Consider the following 21,904-nt stretch of genomic DNA (forward strand, 5'->3'; position numbering starts at 1 on the left):
AATAATATTAATTATGTCGGACAGTTTAATATGGATATGAACATAGTTTTTGCTCCAAACCAACTCGCAATATTTTACCATATATTTGAGAGAACTTAATCTGCTTCCTCGCACTATCAAGACCTAAATCAACAAGTAATAGCATTAAAACAACTTAAACACTTAAGTGTCCAGTTTCCCAAACACCATCTCCCATAAAACGTACCGGGGACAGATCAATAATCACCCCACCACAAGTTACTCCCTAGGGTTTTCATCAGTTAATTAGAGATCACACACTGCTCACCATACTAGTTTGACAATTCTAACTGTGCCACTTTGATGATCCATAATGCAATGGTTAATGTTCATGTTGCTTGGCGCTTTTAGTCAAGCATTTGACTGTTCGATTCTATTAGAAGTTTTAAACAGGAGGAAATCATGATAATAAATGGTAAGAGGAAATACCATCAAAACTGTCATTGGCGCATTTGTACTCTTGATCTTGCATGGGTTCGATCGAACAACCACTCTATCCAATTAAATGGTAAGAGGAAAGGTATACCATCAAAACTATCATTGGCGCATTTGTACTCTTGATCTTTGATGGGTTCAATTGAACGCCTACTGTATCCAGTCCAACAACGCTTCTCTTCTAGCGCACAAGTACACAAGCTTATCATTACTGTCCTTTATAATTTTTTTTTTTTACTTCACTTCTAACGCTGATTGCAACTATCAGTATATGAAGAGAATTGTTAATGATTTCTCTTGTAGTTCAAACATTTTTTTTTCTAATCAAACCCTTATTCCTTTTTATGTATCATCCTATCCGTTGTCGTATTCTTGAAGTAATAGTATATAGGTGGCGGGAAATGTATGATAATGCAATAGTCGTGTAACTACATAAAGTAATTTGTTACGCTTAATTACTCATCCAATAAATGAAAGTTGACTGTCCTTGAAAGTATATACTCATTTCCAAACGTTTTATTAATATACTTATTCCACTTTACATTCATCTACCTCTTATAATTAATATCACCATCAGCTCTCCGAATGTTTTTTTTTTTTTTAAATTAGCATAACTTCATTTCTGTCAGGGAATTTTCTTAATTTATCTTGTCCATTACATGAGTGACCACCCATCATTGTCCACCTCTTATTATGATAGATAACTGCAATTCCTCAATTGATATTTACTTCCTTTAACAACTTGACTTACTTTCAAACTCATAAACTTCATTTACCTTTCCCATAAACATCAGGAAAGCTCAATGAGGACCGCTTACCACAATGTGATGAGTTTAGGTTTTGAGGACTGAATCAGCTTCCTTCCTTCCTTCCTTCCTTCATTTCTTCTTGGTTTAGCCTAAAACGCTTATCACAATTTCCGCGTATGTTATTTTTTTTTCATTCTGATTGCATTTGCAGAAAATTATTATCGAGAATGGCGATGATGGCTTTTTTTTTGATTGTCAAGATGAATTATCAAAACAAAAGCAGTAAATTTATTCATAATGTAGAAAAGAAATTTGCAAATTCTTTGAAATTTCAATTTGGATTGATTTCAAATTTGAAGAGCAAAATTAATTTGTGAACAGAAAGTTTGTTTATTCTTTTTAACGTCAGACTACGGTAGCGATGTATTCGATCAATTGCTGTGCGTTCGCTTGCAAAATTATTAAAATTACTGCAAAGAAAGAGAAAATGTCATATGTTTACGGAAAATAATAATAGTAATGAAAGTTATAGAATTAAAATGAAAAAAAAAAAAGAAAGTGGAACGGTTTGATCATTGGTACCGTCATCGTTATTTCCTATAAATTGAAGATAAACGCCTCGAAATGTGTTTCAGGAACTACCGGAAGTTGCGCTACATAGAGGTTCAGTTTCATTTTAATATGTATTATGTAAACATCTCTGGTGAATCGATTTAATGAATTGATCTGTTTTATTAGATCATTTCCTAGGAAATACTGAAAATTTTGGTATCTTAATTTATAGCCCTAAATAAGCTTTCTTATTTAGGGCTATAAATTAAGATACCAAAATTTCAATTTCTCTGCTTCTGTATTTCCGGAATGAAATTACCTGAACAATGAGAGAGGGTAGGCATCATAATTTTATCATGGTGTATTTTTTGCATGATTTGCACAGAAAATCTTTATTGACTCAAAATTGCCAAGAAATAATTTTTTTTTTTTTTTTTGGCCATCGCTAGCAGTCGGTTTGGAGCCTTTGATGTAGGCATGGGATGGTTTTTTTTTTTTTTTCTTTTTATTATTATTTATAATGACAATGAGGATTTTGGGAACGTCGTGCAATCAATTACCACACCATCCTAGGCCCAATATTTGACTTGAAAACTGGTATGCTATTGGATTCATTTTGATTAACTGTTGCTAGCTTTGATTTTATTAACAAAAATGTTGATTAATTAACTTCCATATCTTAAGCTCTTCATATTTATCATTTGAAAGTCCTAATATTCAAAATTAGATATATAATATTATATAAGTATTGATATAAATCAAAGTTTATCAATTTCATAAGTTGGAATTTAGACTTTAAACTGATTTCATTTCATTTTCTATCAGATGTCTTTCTACTGTTTTTGACTGGTTTGATACTTCACAATGTCAATGTCTCTTATGCTTATGGTGTCTTTGTATCGAATGTATCCTTATGTGGTTGTTCTGATAAATAATATAATTTGGTTGGTTCTCAGGAAATATACACTGAGCTATGGATATAGGCCAGTAATGGTAGTTAGATTGATGGAACTAAACTGAGCCTCTGGAGTAGTAACGGATATCCAAGATTACGGTACCTTTATTGCCAATAATCATCTAGCCACCATTTTCGTTGTTTCTAGAATATTTTTTCTTTGAGATATAATTTAATTTCGAAAACATATAGTTTATATAAGAAATGAAATTAGTGTTAAATTTATTCCAAAATCTTTCCAGGGATATCTAAAGATGCTAATTGTTTAAATGATTTTTAGCTGATTGGATTAAATTAGGGAAAGTTTGACAGATATTTGCTAACTGATTATTAAAAAATATTTTAAGGATTTCAGTGATTAAGAGATATTTTAGTGATCATAATATGTAGTAAATGATCAACATATGCTTGCATGACAATTTCTACGACAGTGATCGGAGAATGGTGTTAAATGTGATGAATGATTGATTAAATTGTTTTAAATTAACTTAAATCCAATCAAAATTGTTTGAAGTAATATTGAAGAGTTTTTCATGATAAGCAAAGGATATGAACTTTTCCAATTCTGTAAAAGTTATACTTAAGGTTTCACCAAAAAAAATTTCCAGTGTAAAAGGTTATCTTGACAAATGTAGCACCTCAATAGATGACTTATTTCGAAATGCTATAAAGCTATAAAAACAGACGGGTACACACACACACACACACACACACACACGCATACACACATACAAATAAACAGAATAAAATCAATGAAATTGATGAACTGTTTGGAAAGTTTGCTAAACGGATAGGTGATAGATTGGTACTACCCAATCAGGCATTTATTTTATGACTTCTTTTTGCGCTGACTCAGTTGACAAACAAAATGCCAACTATTTCTCAAATAGTCATCATTAAAAAAGATTATAACAATAAGTTAGGAATGAATGTTTATAATTAACTGATGATGGCTTTTTCCGCCAACTAATATTATGAAATGTAAGCATTAGTTATACCGTATATCATCTATCTCATCTATATTCTATTATTAGAATCATAATTTATTCCTGTCATATTTTATTAAATATTGTCAATATTAGCCTAAAAGATAAATTATCGATCGAGATGCAAGTAAAGCTGAAAATGATGAATTCATTGATTTGATATCAAAATTGTATGCATATGTGACACTTATGAGATAGTAACATTCAAACTGATAACATTCAATGCATTGTGTTTTTAATTTGAAATACTAATTTATAATTGAATTGTGATTTCGAAGTTGAAACTTGTATGGAATAAAATAATCAGACAGATGAATAAAAAGAAAGAAATATCAGGCGCAAACAAATAGTAAAGGTATCAATAAGATTACTTATAATTGTCTTTTAATTTATTGATTCTTAGATTAGTGATATTTCAAATTTCGATTTTCGTTGAATGTACAAGGTTCAATTTTTCATATAAGTTTTCTAGCAAATGATATAATTATCATTATCTTAGTGCTCTGCGTGCATTAACGCAATAGATATTGTTATCATATCATCACTATCATTATCATCAGAGATTCGATAGATATGTTGGTAGTGACATTGATTGACGATGCAGCAGAATTCATGCAACTTAAGATTAGCATTGTTATGGTCATTTAACTTTGGGATAATTAAGTGTTATAGTTTGAAATGTTAGAAATGCTATAAATGATGCATGTAGTCAAACGTTTTCAATTTTTAAACTTAGGTTGTTAACTATTTTGAATAAAATTATTCATTTCCGATCGGTGATATCAAAGCAAAATTTATGAATGCAGCGAATGGTATTAGTGTTGGGGTATTCTGTGTACGATTTTTAATTTTTAAATTTAAAACCTTTAGGGTTAAGTTTGATAATGGAGTTTTTATAAAGTGATACAATTCGAGCTTCTGTATCACGGATATTTTCTGCTGAAAATTTATTTCCATTTGTAAGAATCTGTTTTGAATTTCGATTATTTAAATACTCTTTTGATAAAATTTGACCAATATGATAAATATGGATGATCAATTAGCGCCAACTTTTAATGTCCACGAAAAGTGAATAATGAATTTATATTATTATCGTCGTTTAATTTTGAATATTTCTGCGTTAAAAGTCACTGTTGATTAGATTAAGCATTGAGTCACATTTAGATTATTCCAAGCGCAATAATATTTAATTAGCGTTTACTTTCATCAGCTAACAATGAAATATGATCTTACAAAGATGGATGAATCAGAACGAATAGCATTATTATTCAATTATATCTTCTTGAATAAACGATTAGGATATCATCAATAGCATCCTTTTTTTTTTTGTCAATCTGAATTTATCACACTAACAAAAATTGCTGCAAATGTTTTTATTTCGATATATCCATAATGATAATCCTAAATCTTAAAGGTTTATTCAAAATGAACAGTGATTATGCATTTTTTGAAACAATAAAATTTTAAATTTATTTAAAAATATTTTATTTTGATTAACAGAGATAATATTTCCTGAAATTGAAAATTATAATTAATAGGATTAAAATGATGATAGGAGGATGGAGCCAAGATGCCGGACATATATTGCTCATCAATAGGAATTAGAATCAGAAGCAAAAGGAATTTGTTACAACAGAAAAAAAAAAAAGGAAAAAATTAACAGCACCAAGAGCAGAAATAGAAAAAGCTAGGAGGGATGATGATTATGTTGATGATGATCGTCTGCTTCCATGTAGGCGCCTTTGGATTCCTCGATTTTCGGCATTTTTTGAACCCAATTCATCTTACATCTTTCTCGTCTTTTTCCTCCCCTCTCCTACCTCTTTTATACAATATCATTTCATATCATGTATTATTACTCTTTCAACATGACAAATTGTAGTAGTAGTAGTAGTAGTAGTAATACAATGTTAATGATGATAATAGTTGATAATATCTCTTCTATTATTCCTCATTTATTTATGTTTATTCTGATAGATAAAAATACCTGAAAACATTTTAGCGCTTTTTAATACATTAGCAATCTATTTCTAATATTTCTTCATATTACCTTTATTCTGAATATTGTTTTGCTAATTAAAAGAAAAAAAAAAAAACAATAAAAAAAGGGAAGTAAATGAATTATCACTTCCACTTTCATAAGATATATCTATCAAAGCTATGGCTATTTCCATATCATATTGTATCACTAATCTATTTCCATTTAAATGTCACCAACAGGTATACTGATAATAATTTTATTAGCTTAAAATATGACATCAAATTTGAATTCTCTCGTAAGTTCTGATAAAAATAGAAAAAAAAAAGTGTATGAAAGTGAAAATAGTGAAGATGGAATGAGAATTTTTGTTGAATGGATGGATGGTTGTCTCACAGTCAAATTATCAGTGTACCAAGTATATGTATATGTGTGTATGTATGTGTATGTATGTATGTGTATGTGTGTTTGTGTATGTGTAACTCATAGATATAGTTGGTATTAGGAGCAACAAGCTGGTTGGTACAATTAGTAAAAGCGCCATTATAAACAAATCCTTGCAAGCAGTAATAAACACCGTAGTTTAGCATTTCTGAAAAAAAAAGAGCTTAATATATGAGAGGCGCAAATGTTCCTTCATCATTCTCGAATATTCTTTAACTATTACTCCACTTTATCCTCCGCTAAATTGCTACTATTTACCTATTTTAATGAATTTTTTTTTTCAAAAATTTACATTTCCTCAAGTAATGAATGAGTATGATATTTAGATAAGGAAGAAATGGCTCCTGCAATACCGAAATTAATAAAATAAGTGAAAAGTATGGGCGGAAAACCTGGAATGTTTATGTGTGTAATCTGACATATTGTACAGAAACCTGATATACCTGTCCTATTAATTCGCAAAATCTCAGAAGTTACTCAGTAATACTAAAAAGCATCGCATCGAATAATCGAAAATTTTTTACTCCTTTCAATTATTTTATGCTCTCTTCCTCATTTGAAATATGTTAATTTACAATGATTAATTAATCATTGTTTGATGATAACCTGTTAGTTTATTCCGAATTCCAAAAGTTAATAATATTGTTAGCAATTTAGTTGTTAAAAATGTCACAGGTCACATCTATGAAATTTGAATATTTCAGTTTAAAGAAATTTTATGAACACGCATTATTCGACTTCGAAACTTTAACATATTCCGGAAAATTTTCGGAAAAGCTGGCGGAAAAGTTTGGAGTAAACTTTGAAAACACTTCATTTACATACTTCACGTACGCAAAGGTCAATTATGTATCCATTTCTTTAGTTGCATTGTATAGCACTGAAAAGTGCTTTATAAAAAGAAAGATACATGATGATTTGCAGATTATCCATAAGTAATTCTTATTTCTCAAAGTTTTTTGATTAATTTAACCATTAAAAGAATCGCTAACTAATAAAAATTAATAAAATAATCTAATTAAAAATACTTAATTAATTGCAAGTAACAAATAAAATTTGTCAGTTAAAAATTAATTGCAGACTTGGGATAGATTAGACAAGAAAAATAGTCATCGTGATGATAACACCAACAGTGCTATTTCAACAACAAAAAGAACATACCATTGAAGGCAAATATGGTTGGTATTTAAATTTCATTTTCTAAATTTTAGGTATTTTTAAAATATCAATTTAGGATGACTTAAAATTCCTTTGAGTTCATCCTAACAATTTCTGAGAATATTTGTGTCGCAAGATAGTAAGTTATGTATGACGAAATAGAGAGAATGAATAATGGAATTATATGAGACAAAGTAATTGTTGGATTTCAAAAGTCATATTTTGATCATATGGTAATATTCACAGATTCTATCTTATCATCTCATTAATTCATCCAATTACTTTTCGAATGGTAGCAGAATTTGGTGACAAATAGCAAAAGTTGTATGTTGTTATTGTTATTGTCATTAACTAAAACAGGTGAAGGAAAAGTGAACTGATTAATAAATGATCAACTCTGTTGGGGGTTTCCTTCCATTTTCTTCTCAAACAAAGAACACTATTGCTCTTCGTTACATCTCTCAGTAAAAATAAAATAAAATAAAAAAATTCGAAACTATAACTTGCTTCTCATACCTTTTCCATCTAACCCATTCCTGATGAGAGCTATCTCTCATCCATCCTTCGTTGTCGTTCAAAGAAGTGTCATCCTCTTGTCATTTCAACTCTTAATTTATCATTTTTGTCACTTTGTTCTACATTAAATTTTCCTCCTTTTTTTTTCTTTTGATTCTCTTCTCCCCTTCCACTTTTCAGTCCTTTTCACAAATTTGCTAGCTACTAACAAATTAATTATCTTAAAATTTGTAACATTGCCAAGAGATTGCATTTTGATTTGCCAAAAGATTGCTTGGGAAAAGCAATGATAATCAAATTTTAATAAAATAATAAATTTAACAATGTTCTTTTTCGGTTAAATTTTTTAAATCAGTTCATGATAATATATGCAATTATCATTTTAAAAGTAATACTTAATATTGCTTTTTTTCCACATTTAAATTGGATTAATAAAGTAATCACATTTCTTTATATGTTCATTAGCATGTAAATTCAATAATTCTCGTATAAATATTTCATAAACCTTGTATATTATTATAATTAGGAAAAGAATAATAGTACGAGTATAAGGATTAAAGTTAACTAAAGTTGACGAATTGCCTTTTTTGGTTGCATTATGTGCGAAATTACCTTTAATTATTAATAATAATTGTAACAATATGATAATTATTATGAATTGTTTGCGCATTAATTTATAAGAGATTAAATATTCCCGCTATTGAATATATTATAAGCCTTTTGTTTAAAATAATTTAATTGCTAATTTCATTTTATGATAACATTCCATTTCGAACCATTCTTTGATCTTTTTATCTCATAAATAAATCTAAATAACTTATAAATTTTCATTTAAAAAAAATAACTATTCGTGGATAATTTTACAAAATATAACCCGAACTTTTATGGTGCAATATTCAAATTTTCCAATATCATGAGGACACTGACTGAACAAGTAGTTCGGATGCTGTATATTGTCAAAGAACCTCGTTTGCATTCATAAATCATGCAGATCGTCTGGTCGCATATGATGATGGAATTATGTATATTGTGATACTGTGAGGTTGTAAATTGAGTAAATGTAAGCATGCATGCCGATAACATACAATACTTTGTGAATTCTTCAAAAGGAGCCGAATTCAATTATCTAATCCTTCGGAAACTAATCTAACCTTTTTTTTTTTGAAGAAAATTTTGAATTAATGAAATAAGGAAGTCCAACTATTTTGTGATTGTTGAAATGGAAAATGGATAACATTTAATTTGAATGGGAAAAGTTCATAATTAACCCTTTGAAAATATACCTGAAAGCATGGAAGTTTTTTAAGGGATTGAATTATCAGAATCAGTCATCTGTCTAAATTAATCAATGTTTAAATTGATTAAATTTGAATTAACTAATCGGTTATCTATTTAAACTATTTAAATTTAGTTGTAACTAGCACTTCTATTATTGGAATGTGACAAGCAAAGGAATCACCTGCTTTAGCCATTTGACCCGAATTATGTCATTATATAATTCTAGAGGTCATATAATTTCATTCCGTTTTTATAAGATTGAGAGAAAATAATATGGGAATGGTTCAGAGGTGAACATTTGAATCATCTCTTCATTGCTGGTTTTCTTTTTCACTTCAATTATTTTTAGGATACTTTAAGATTATCACAAAAAAATTTTAATTGTAAATTTTAAAAGTTATTAGAAAAATTGTTACAATTCATCTTATCTGGGATATCATATGAGTTTAGCATTCAAATATTTAACTTAAATTAGTAATATTTGAGTAATTCTGTTCCAGTAATTGATAATTTGAGATAAGGAAAAAGTTGACAAGTTGGGATGAGAAATTTTCAACGCAAATAATATTCGAAAATATTTATTTTCGTTAATCATTGATTTTTGATACCATTGATATCATAATCATTGATCATTGATTCAATTATTGATAATAGCTTGAGATGAGGAATTTCCGACACAAATGATATTTATTTCCGTTAAGTATCATCAAATCATCATTTCTTTTCTTGATTGTATACTTTTGGAACTAATAACCAACTGTGAATAAGTGGAACTACTTCAGTATGAAATGATGAAACAATCTTTCCTTTTTGAGTATCTGGCGTATACTGAATGATCTTTTTAAAGAAATCACCGCAGAATGTTGTATTGGAGAATTTTAAGTTATATTAAGCAAAAAAAAAATTTACATATTTAAATTTCATTTTTGCATGCTATTTACATAAATAAAAGATTTATTATTTTTATAAATCCCTTAATATCTCTCATATAGCTAATCATTGTAGTTAGAAGCATAAAATCTGAGAAGTGAAAAAAGAATGCCGGTAAGATTCAAATATAATTACCAACAAGTACTCACCTGTTGTTGTTGTTGTTGCTGCTGCTGCTGCTGCTGCTGCTGTTACTGAAGTACTCCAGATATCGTAAATTTACTTCAAAATGAATACTTCATCTGACACTGACTAGTGTTGATTGACGATCTCTTCAGTTGTTAAGAGATGATGATGATGATGATGATGATGATGATGACGATGATTACGGTAGAATGAATTGAGAATGGGGTGGAGAAGTTTCAATGGTTATGATTATATTTGTTGGAATTTTTCTACAATTAGATGAGTGATGATTCGTTCAAATTCTTTCCTATAAATGGTTTCTTCTTTCTTTAAAATTTATCTTTTATAAGTTTTTTCTTTCCTCCTTTTTCCAATGTTTTTTTTTTTTGCTTTTTTATGATAGATCATTGAAATGTAAACTATAAACCGGAAATGAATGTTTAAAATTTTAATCATCTCAGTTAACTTTTCCTTTTAAAGTAAACTAGCTGAATCAATAGGTAATTGTCATCAAATCATAATTTCTTTGTAATTTAATTATATAAATTTAAATTAAAAGCGTTAATTCATTTTTGAATTTCATATATATTATTTTGTATTAAATCTATATGTGAATATTTGGAAGTATTATATTCTCAAAATTTCTTTTTTAACCTTCTTTCTTCAAACTTAATCATTCATTTCTTGGATATCTCTTCTTCTCAGTTTCTATTTATCATCCATTTCTATTCTAACATTTCTATCTTCACATATTTATGTGTGATATTTCCGCATGACAAAATCAATCATAAAAAAAAAAAGTTTATTTACATATAGTCCAGAAGCCATCAAAATTTTCACCGATTTGTTTGTTATGTATTAGAGTGCATATTTGTGTATGTGTATGTGTGTGTGTGTGTGTGTGTGTTGTGTGTGTGTGTATGTGTGTATGTGTATGTGTGTGTGTGTATGAAAATGATTACATTGTTTGCTTGTAACTGTATCACTAAGTGATAAATTTGATATAACCTTATCATCATCTTTCACTTATCATCAGAATAAGGATGTCAGTACTTCCTTATTATCCTATTTACAATTAACTATTGCATTATAATGACAGTAATTAGTTATAATTATCATAATCGTTGTCATAAAATTTGTTGTAACCACAAAGTGATGATAGGAACAGTTGAATAGTGTTAAAATAGTATGAGATAGGTTTGCAGAAGTTTTGGATAAGTTAGAATAAGATCAGTACTGTTCCAAATCGAGTAATTATTAATCTTAAAGTATGAATAAGTGATAAACTAATTAGCAAAATGCTTTTAATGCTGACAAAATTGGCTTTTGTTATCACTTCTTCAGGAGTAAAACAAAGATAATGAAAGAAAAATATTAAGCCAAAGATTATCATCATAATTATTATTAGCAAAATAACGCATCACATCATTTATTCATTAAATGAAGTAAAATTTAATGAGAAAATTGATTATTGATCAAAAGAATTGACTTTTTAGATTCTTAAATTAAAAAAAAAGACTCAGGATGTCTTATCCTTAACAGCTTATCAGATCAGAATATTTTCCATAAAGTCTTAATGCTTGAATTTCCTTAATTCTTGCTGACAACAAAATTTGAAATTGATAAAAGAAAGCAAAAAAAAAAAATAAGCGTTCTTTGCTGTTACTGATAAGAGGCGTGGCGGTTTTTACTTACAAAAGCATAGCCATCTGATGGTACCTATCATTTCTTAAACAAACATTTCAACTGTTTGAGAATAAAAATCCTTCATCGAATAATTCCTTGCTACTTTCTTTCATTTTATCTTTACCTCATTGTTTGACCTTTTTATCATTGCTATTTAATTTGGAGACATGAGAAAAGTTTTTTTTTCTTCCAAAATTTTATGATAAAATTTTTTGAAGTTCAAAGTTTAAATCTAACCGAAATTTAGAATTTTATTAATTCATACAAAAAAGAAACATGTAAATTTTAAAGGATACTTTACGTGAATTCCATTTTTGCAAAATTTCTTGCTAATATAACACTTTGTTTTGTTTCTGACCAATTGAAAGGCAGCAAATTGTTTACTTTTAATTATAATTCTTAATTAAGTTTCGTTATCATAAATTGGGAAAAACTGTCCTAATAAAGGTAAATATTGAAGTATTGAAAAATTTTCCAAAAAGATAACATTGTTGCTTTTTTTTTTTTTTTTGCATATTATTATGAAATTTTATCAACTATTTCAAAGATTTATTTATCAAAAGTCAAAAAAATTTATTCGTTTAAGTTTTAATTTCTAAGCAATATATTGATCCACTTTTTTTACAATTTCAATTCATTTTTAAGCGAGTGAAGAATGAAATGATAAGAGCATTGTGTCATCATTTTTTTTAAATGAATTAACTTATCCAATAAAATTTAACTTATGCAAATATCATTTGAAAAGAACGAATCAAGCGGTTTTTTTCTGATTTCGCTAACAAATAGTGTTCACTATCATAAAATTTAAATTGCGCAATATGTTTCCTGTAAACCATTCACTTAAGTAAACAATTCCTTTTTGAGTATTTTTATTACTTCGATATTCGATAAAGGGAAGAAGAGGTGGAAAGCTTTTCCACTATCATTTGGGCAAACTTCATACATTCATCAAAATGCTTTTTTTTTTTTGTTCAGGTGAATAATTGCTTTCCTCTTCAATTTCATCGTAAATTTTTCAATTAAGCAAAAATCATTAGTAGAAATATAAGTTAATTGTTGTATTGATATTATTATTATTTTGATAATTATCAATGCATTCATCCATTTTACAAAATGATTTATGACTAAAACTCTTAAACCATTTTTTTTTCTTCCATTTCAAACCGAAAATTCAACAATTCTAGAAAATCATTTGTTTATTAGCTCAGTAATTTGATTTGATTAATAATAAGAAAAATGATATTCATTTACTTTGATTGTGCTACTTTTTCATTCATCTCATCCTTTTCATTTTTCATTCTTTTTCCAATTATCATAATGTTATTTTCATTATATTTCATTCTTTACCTTTACTTTGATTGTGCAACTTTTTCATTCATTTCATTCTTTTCCCAATTATCATAATGTTATTTTCATTATATTTCATTCTTTACCTTCTTTTATATCTCATTTTTATCTATCTTTGATATATCTTTGATAGTATTTGATAGATTGTATCATTCGTATCCTGCGAAAAATGACATCTGTTGCAATTTTGTGTAAATCCTTAATACAGAACAGATAAATGCATTATATTGGTTTATTTTATCAGTGATATTTGCACTCATATTGTTAAGTATGATAACTTCCGTAATGTAATCTCATGCATAGTTATTTAGTCTTTTTTTTCTCTCTGTCCTATTTTTTTTTTTTAGCCAAATTATCATTTTAAGATGATACTATTCACTGCCCAAATTTGATGGGATGATGATAATATGTCCGAAAGAAACATCAGCAGTACTATCATCTATCTATCAGTGTTGGAATTTTAACAATGATGGCAACTTATGTGAAAGCTTTAATTTAAGCTCCTTCCTCAAAAAGAAAAACCCCTAAATTGAGCTTCACCTTATGCTGTTGTTTTCTTTTTACTGATCGGTAATTAAAAGGTTGATCATGTGACATTGAACGATAATTTAGTGTAGCATGCAGTTGAAATGATGCATGACTAAAATAACTGCAATAATGATAAATCATAGTGACAATATGTAGCATAAGTTTAACTATCATATCAAATTACCGCTTCTTAATATGCCGACTCCTTATGTCCTCAAAAATTGGTACTTCGCATTTGTTTGTTTACTTTGAGAAAGTGAAACATTTTGTGATAGAAAAGAGAAAAGAAAAAACTTACTAAATTAAATTTTGTATTTGATTTGCATAACAAATAAAATATTTTATTGATTTGCATAAGAAATAAAATATTTTATTGATAAAATGCACATTTCATCCTATCATGTGATACTTTTCTTCTTTTTTTTTAATTTCTATTACTTATTTATAATTTATTCTTACATTTTTAATAGTTAAGTAATTGTATTTGTTGATAATATATGTTACTGTATAGCAAAATGCTTATATATTTACTTTATAAGCATCCAATCAATAACTTTTCTTCTCTTTTTTTTTTGAAATGAATACTTTTGAACAATGATAAATTCGATATGCTTCGGGAAGGTTCAGAATAACCAGATATGTGGGAGTAGCTAAATGAGTTAATATCTTGGAAATAAATAAAAGTAATTTGGAAGATAGCTAGCATCGGGAGTGTAACAGCATACTTCACCATCATTTATCGGAAATCTCGGGAGTTTCTCAATGAAAATTCATTGATGAGAGAAAAGTCTTTTCCCTCTTCGACCTGTTTACCAAACTTAGCACTCTTTGATAAGGACACATAAACCGTTTATCGTTGCAAAGCTTTCAAGCAATATTGCTCACATAAAATGTTGTTTAAACACGCACACAGACACATACACATACACATGCACACATACACAGACAGATATATATATATGTACGTACACACATTCACACACACACACACACACACATACGCACATACACAAATGCAGACCATTTGTACCAATCCTGTGTAATGACCCTGTCTGTTTCTCATACTCTTACATGATCTCTATTCCATTTCTGGTTGATTATTTGCTATAAAGCTTCTGAGTGATGAGAGGTTGCAAATCCCCCCCTTTTTGCTATTCTATCCTTTCAAAACTGGCACCCTTTTTCCCGATATTTGGTCTTAAAATCCGGTCCTTCTTTACAAAATACCGTACTTCACCCAATTTTACTATCACTTACTACCTACCTTTCTCCCCCTCAATTATTTCTTCCCCACCTCAAGCGCCTCAATTGTTTGGACAATTCCATGAATAGCTTCTTAATTGCCGCCTTTGATTTAAACCGCAATCAAACAACAAATATTAGCAACCGTTTTGTTTGTAAATTGAAAATTGGAAGTGCTAAGAATGAAAATAACCTACAAAATATTTAGAAAGAAGGAAAATTCGTATGTAAGGTTAAAGGTTAAATACGTGCGAGATTTTTAAATAGACTATCGATTATTTAAAAATATTTTAAAAAAAAGGAAAAAAAAAACATCGAAAAAATTCCGTTACTTGTGCAAACGATGATATTAGTTAAAGGAAGAGCGAACAGTTATGATCATTTTGCCTAATTGGCTCTCATAACTATCCGGATAATTTCTGGTTTACTTTTTCCTATCTTCCGGATTCAACCTATATACTCTTTTCTTCCTCTTTTCACTTATTTTCAGTCCTTTTAGACACTTATGATGACATTTCTCATTCCCTGCATTCTATCTTAAAATTTGAGGATAATCTGATGAATTGAGACAAAATACATTCATTAAATGATTTTTCAGGAATGAATTTTGTGATTTAATTGATAGCACTGATCAAAATATCAGTTTTCTACTCTTTAAGCTTTAATAAGCTAAGGTTAATAAAGCTAAGCTTTAATAAGCTAAGGTTAGTAAGTCTAAATTGACAAGTAAAATTAATAAGAATCAACAGGCTAAAGGTTAATGCATCATAATTAATTTTTGTGCTAATTACAAATCTAAGGTTAGTAAGTCCAAATTAACAGGTGAAGTTAATAAGAATTAATGAGCTAGTGTGATTGAATTAATAGGCTAAGGCTAGTAAGTTTGAATTAATTTTTCACCTAATTCTAAACAGACCTAGTAATTTGAGTTTTTCTCGAGAATAAAAATGTTTTCTCGGTGTTGTCTTGCAGAATGTATGTTTTATATAATCACCAAAATCTGCTTGATAATCATTTTTCAGTTTATTTATAAGCTAATCAGATCGCAACAAATGCGCATATAAACATCAAAAATAGCTTACGCTCAATCCGTTTGCATATTATTTTTAAGAGCTCTTTTTTCTCGATTCCAATCACTTTCATCTCCCCAAGTAATCTTATATTTTTGATGAATGAATGAGATATTTTACACTCTTTTGATAAACATTTTTTACCCTATTAATCCATTTGATATGCTAATTTTATGGTTTTAGCAGATTTTTGAAATGAACAAAAAACTTTTGCGCTGCACACCCGCAGTGTCTAAATGTGAGTTAATCCATCCAATGTGTTTATCTTAGGTAATATAATAAATACATGTAGTAGTTATGGATATATATATATATAATGCGCCTATTATCAGGAGGGTCAATTTCAAAAGACAATTCCGCGACCCCTGACTGATTCTTGTGAACTTCTGAACTTATTCCTTCTTAGGAAAAGATTTTATTTCAAGTGAGACATCAATTGCATAAATTTATATCGATAGATTTATTACATTTAAATAGGAAAAGTTTCCTTTTTAAAATTTATTACGATAAAAATCTTCTGAAAAATTACTGTTTATATTGCACATTGAATTTTCATGGAAATTAAAATTACTGAAAACAAATTAATAAATCTATACATAATTACAGGTTTCAAACACTATTTGTTACCTGTTAGATAAAACATTGCATGAAAAATGAAATCAAAACTAATGAAGGATTCAATCTTCTAGACTATTACAATCAAAAATTTTACATTTAGATTTTGTAGGAGGGAAATATTTGAATATTTTAATGATTTTGGAAATTAAAAGGCTACTTGACAATTAGTCATCATTGTCACATTGAAAAATCTCTTTGAAATTCCATTTATAAACCCGGAAGTATTTCTGCAACCGGAAGAGATAGGGGAATGATAACGATTGTATTGTCTCTTAAAATTCCATCATCTTTTTCCCATTTTAACTCTCTAATCTTCTCTTTAATGTTACTTTTAAGGATGACATCTTAGTGATAAGATAAAATGACAATTATACTGATAATGATAAATAGAAAGATAGTTGGTTGGATGTCGGATTCAAAACGTATTATTTAACAGACTACAGTACCTCTTTTCCAACATTCTCTGGCTTTTTTTTCTTTTCATCCCAATACTTTCACGGAATGTATGCTTTAAGAAGTAAAAGAAACTGGAATGAAAATTTAAGGTTTTCAACGATTTCAGAGGAAGAAACTTTTAACCTTGAAAATTTAATCAAGTAATTAATTTAATTTAATCAATTTAATCAAATTCATTTTTTTTCACACACATGAAATGATGTTTTAAAACGAAAATTTGAAATTATCAAAAATTAGCATGACAAATTTTCGATCGATTTGGCATATGCTACAATAAGAAGTTGAATTATTGTCATTTGAAAGTATCCTTCAAAAGACTGCTATAGTTGCTCATCAAAATATTTGGGGACATAATGCATTGAATATCCAGTCAAACTGGTTCTGATATTCTGGTATTATTTGGTTAAGCATTATGAGTTAATATGGTAGAAGTAAATTGAAAGATTTGCCAAACAATAATTCATTGATGATTTGTGCCACATTTATGTTTTCGTTGTATTAAAGTGAGAAAGTTATTTTATTATTTGTTTATTAGTTTTTTGACGTACTGATCACGTATATGACGTGAATCAAACTACAGATAGATTTTTTAAAAAATAATTCGTAATGATAATTGGTAATAATATTTCATTTGTTCTATTCATTCATTTCATTCGTTTAATTATCATTAGTAATGTTTGGAACCAAATTTTACTTTTAAATAATTCTTTTATTCCGAAAATCTTTCTCTTCACAATAATTTTATTCATTGTTAAGCAAATAAGTGATAAGCGTTTTATGCGAAAGCAAAATTGCACCATTTTTTTTTAAATTAATAAATATATATCATTAAAAAATAAGCCAACTTCATTAATTTAATTGGTAATAATTTGAGATTTTAATAATTTAATCAAAATTTCGATTTTTTTTTTTTCCTCGATGACTTCTTGCAAGTAGCATGATGGGCGGAGTTGTTCCTCATGCTATTAACCAGTAGGTGTTGTTGGAAGAATACGGTAGATTGATAAGTATTTGCGGAGTTGCTGCTGCCGTTGCAATGAGCGGCTACTACTACCAACCAGTAAATATGTTGAGCACCACTATTGGTGTGACAAATTCACACTCTCTGAACAAAACCCTTCCATTTCATTAGTTTGTTTTGTCTGTTCGTCTAGATAGTTCGGATGCTTTTGTCAATTTGCGCTTTTTAATTTCAATCTTTTAATTCCATCCCAAGAACAAATGAAAGTATAATGCGCAAATGGATGGTTATGGAAGCGCAGAAGATGGAGGTAATTTTGTGGAATTATTCCGAATACTGTATGAAAATTTTTTGATATTTTTTAATGATTTTATTATTTGAAAAATAATTGAAATTGTTGAATATTTGTTTATAATTCAATGGCAAATGAGATAAGTTTTAATCAGAGAATTGCAGGATAAATTATTCCTAAAACTAAGCAATTTATAAATAATTCTTATCAATTTATAATTGAATTAACAATATTCAAAGACAAAAATTTTTAAAATAATTTGTGTTATAATTAGTAAACTTGCATCGTTGTTCAATAGCATTTTTGATGATTTTCATTAATTTTACTTGATTAATGATTTAATGAAAATAAAAAAATCTTTCAATTACTCATATCAAAAAGATATAAGAAATGATATATTCATTGACTGTTACATCGAGATATTTGCCAATGTAACTTTTGACTTTTTCATTTCAAATTTAAATTTAATTTTTCATATGTTTACAATGGAATGAATGTATCATTTAATAAATGTATCAGTTTCAAATGTATTTTACCGCCATGCAAATTGCATAAATTATGATAAAAATTGATTAGCTATAAGATATTCTGTATTACAATAATTTATATTTGCTAAAATATTCGCTAATTGGTGAATGAATGCTTTCAGTATGAAATTTTAATTTATTCTATTAAATTGTCTTCTATTTTCATAAATTACTTTCCTCATTTTCTGTCATAATTCAGTTTTTTTTTTTTCTCATTAAATAAATGAATGAATAGTACTGCTATAAATATTAACAAATAATTCAGTTCCTTTTCATTTCTTTCCTTGTTTTTTCTTTTTCTCCCAATTTAATTCCTTTTAATTTTATTTTCTTACATCTTTTCTGTTATTTCCTTTCTCTGCCAACTTTTCAATATCATTCTTTTACACTAATCTGTCATACTTGTACTCCTTGATATCAAAAAAATAATATTATCATCATTATCGATATTATCATCACTACAATCTTTTCTATCTTAGATTACGCTTACCATTTGCGCTTCTGCTATTATCTCATTCATATACGATGCTTAATGATTTGTAAATTGATTGTGAGAAGAATTTTTAATAGAAAGAATTGTTAATAGAAGATCTGTATGACAAAAAATGTTAACAAATTCATTCTGTTTGGATTTTAAGATGAATTAAGTTGAAGCGCTAAGTGTCAAGAAGTTACAAATGCGCTCACAGGTCGATACATTCTTTAACTTTTCAATAATTGCCCTAAAACTTTGAACTTAATTTGATAGCACTAGATTCTAATCAGTTATTGATGAAAATACTTCAAAAATGGAACGAAAGATTTCAATATTTGCAGAATGGTTACGGCAATTAATCGGTAATTAGTATTGTTATTTTCCATGAACGATATGAAACGGAAATTTAATCTACTTTAATTTAAAGCAAACTTTTATTAATTATAAAGCTTTTTAAAGGCGAATAATTCAAGCAACAATGGATTATTGAACTTCTTTTTGGCACTTTTGGTTCTAACATTTTTGGCTTTAATACTACTTGGCCATGGATAGTATTGAAAGTTATGGTGTGATTATCGAATAGTGGTTCAAAATTTTAAATTATTTTGAAATGTTGGACATAGGGCATTGAATAAACCTGCTTACTTGAATTTTTGTTCCAAATTTCCACATAAGGCTAATAAACCACGAATTTACGATATAAGCTTACTGACTGTAACGATAGGCAATAAATTATGCTAATTAAACTATGTGATAAAAGTTATACAATCTTATCAAATCATTAAAATCACTATTTTCTTTTTCATTTTTTTAAATTCAAAAAAAAAACGATCGATGAAACTTTATGATTTTAAATATATTTTGAAGTTTAAATTTTGCTTTCAACTCTTTTAATCCTTGTAAATTTTGATTGTTAATAGCTTTTGATAAGTTTAAAATTTTTTAAAAAAACAATGACGATAACTTTTGTGTAAATATTATTCAAAAGGATGAATTAAAATATTTTTAAAATGATAACAAAAGCCATTTGCCAAAATATTTCCATTCCCATTTTCTGTATTCATTTTGTAAAAATGCAATATGTAATTTTTTTAAAAAAAAAAAAGAAAGAAAGAGAAAGATTGTGCTAAGTAAAAAGTTGTTGATAGTGAATGGTTTCATTCAATGATAAATGAAAATGGAAAGGAAATGATAAGCATTGAAAATTTTTAAGGTACAAAAATGATATTAAAATATGAGCATAATATTTGTCGTCATCTGAAGGATCGAAAAATATGATGGCATGTGGGTGTGTGAAGAAATGAGTCCAAGGGTGTTAGAAGTATCAGCGGCATCAACCTTTCATCTATTTGAATGCTTTAGATGGTAAAATGGTTTCGGTCTCGTTGCTTTTATAAAGCATTCAAATCAGAAGCAAAATTTTAGCACTATATTTATGTACGAAAGAGTTTCTCCTGTTCCTATCACTTAATGTTTGATTTTTTAAATGATCAAAAGATTATGCCGCACAATTCTCTTCCAGCTACTTCTATCATCAGCTTCCTTTTTTTTTTTTCATGCCATATGTCGCGGGATAATTTTCATTTCCTCATTTCATGATATGCTTCTTAAAAGCTTTTACATTTTATCGTTTTAATCATTTTAAAATAGGTTTATTCTTTAGTGATTTGAAAATGATAAAAGGATTTTGGTGTTATCATATTATTATGACTTACTATTATATGATAAGGATTCATTATGAAGGATAAATAATAAATGATAAGGGATATGCGGGATATGAATCGTTTGCTCTAACTTGCGCATTAATTCTGAATTCTTACGATATCGATCTTCTCCCCCGCCCATTTTAGTGACTGGTGGAGAGAGGAAGATGAGATAGGGGAAGAAATTGGCATAAACGTGGGATGAAAATATTCACATTTATTGTTACAAATATTTTTGCAGAGAAATTCGTCGTTTTCTCTCCCGCGGTAACAAAGAGAATTGGTCTGCTATCGAGAAGGCATCACTGTGAAACTTCACGATTATGGTATTTAAGAGAAGAGATTAAATTTTCAAAATTCCAGGATTTGTCCCATAAATTGCAGTATTTCAATTTCTCAGACAGGCTGCTATAATTTCCTAACAATTAAGGTTTGAAGTTATTTCCCAAAAACGTGTACTATGACGCAACATCTAAGTATATTTGTTTCTGCGTGTTTCGTGTTTATGTGGAAGTTTATGCATGTGACTGTTTATTTTTACGTTTTGCGTGTTTACGTATATGCAAGTGATGTGTATATGTATATATATTTTTACGTGTTTCATATTTACGTTGTGCATGCATATGAGTGTGTCTGTGCGTGTGTGTGTTTGTGTGTACCCGCTAGTGCATGATGACTGGTGTCTTGGAATGAATAACTAACTCTCTGCTTTGATTACTTGACATATCATCCGATGTCTTAACAGCACTATACAATATTTCATCTTTGCCGCCATTTATATACTGTTGTAACTTTTGCGTAAAGATATCAAAAAGCTTAGTGACAGGCAAATATACATATGCATGCGATTGTTTGCGGACATACAAAACACAAC

At 28.2% G+C, this 21,904-nt stretch overlaps 1 protein-coding gene across 1 annotated transcript; it reads left to right on the plus strand.

The window, feature by feature from the left end:
- Window positions 1-5,947: 5,947 nt before the first annotated feature.
- On the plus strand, window positions 5,948-7,284 carry LOAG_00578 (hypothetical protein; the record flags this gene model as incomplete). Its single annotated transcript, XM_003136118.1, has 3 exons — window positions 5,948-6,111; window positions 6,822-6,957; window positions 7,198-7,284. 3 exons carry the CDS (start codon window positions 5,948-5,950, stop codon window positions 7,282-7,284), a joined length of 387 nt encoding a protein of 128 aa, XP_003136166.1.
- Window positions 7,285-21,904: the final 14,620 nt, after the last annotated feature.

Source organism: Loa loa (assembly GCF_000183805.2).
Source record: "Loa loa unplaced genomic scaffold supercont3.21, whole genome shotgun sequence".
NCBI lineage: Eukaryota > Metazoa > Nematoda > Chromadorea > Rhabditida > Onchocercidae > Loa > Loa loa.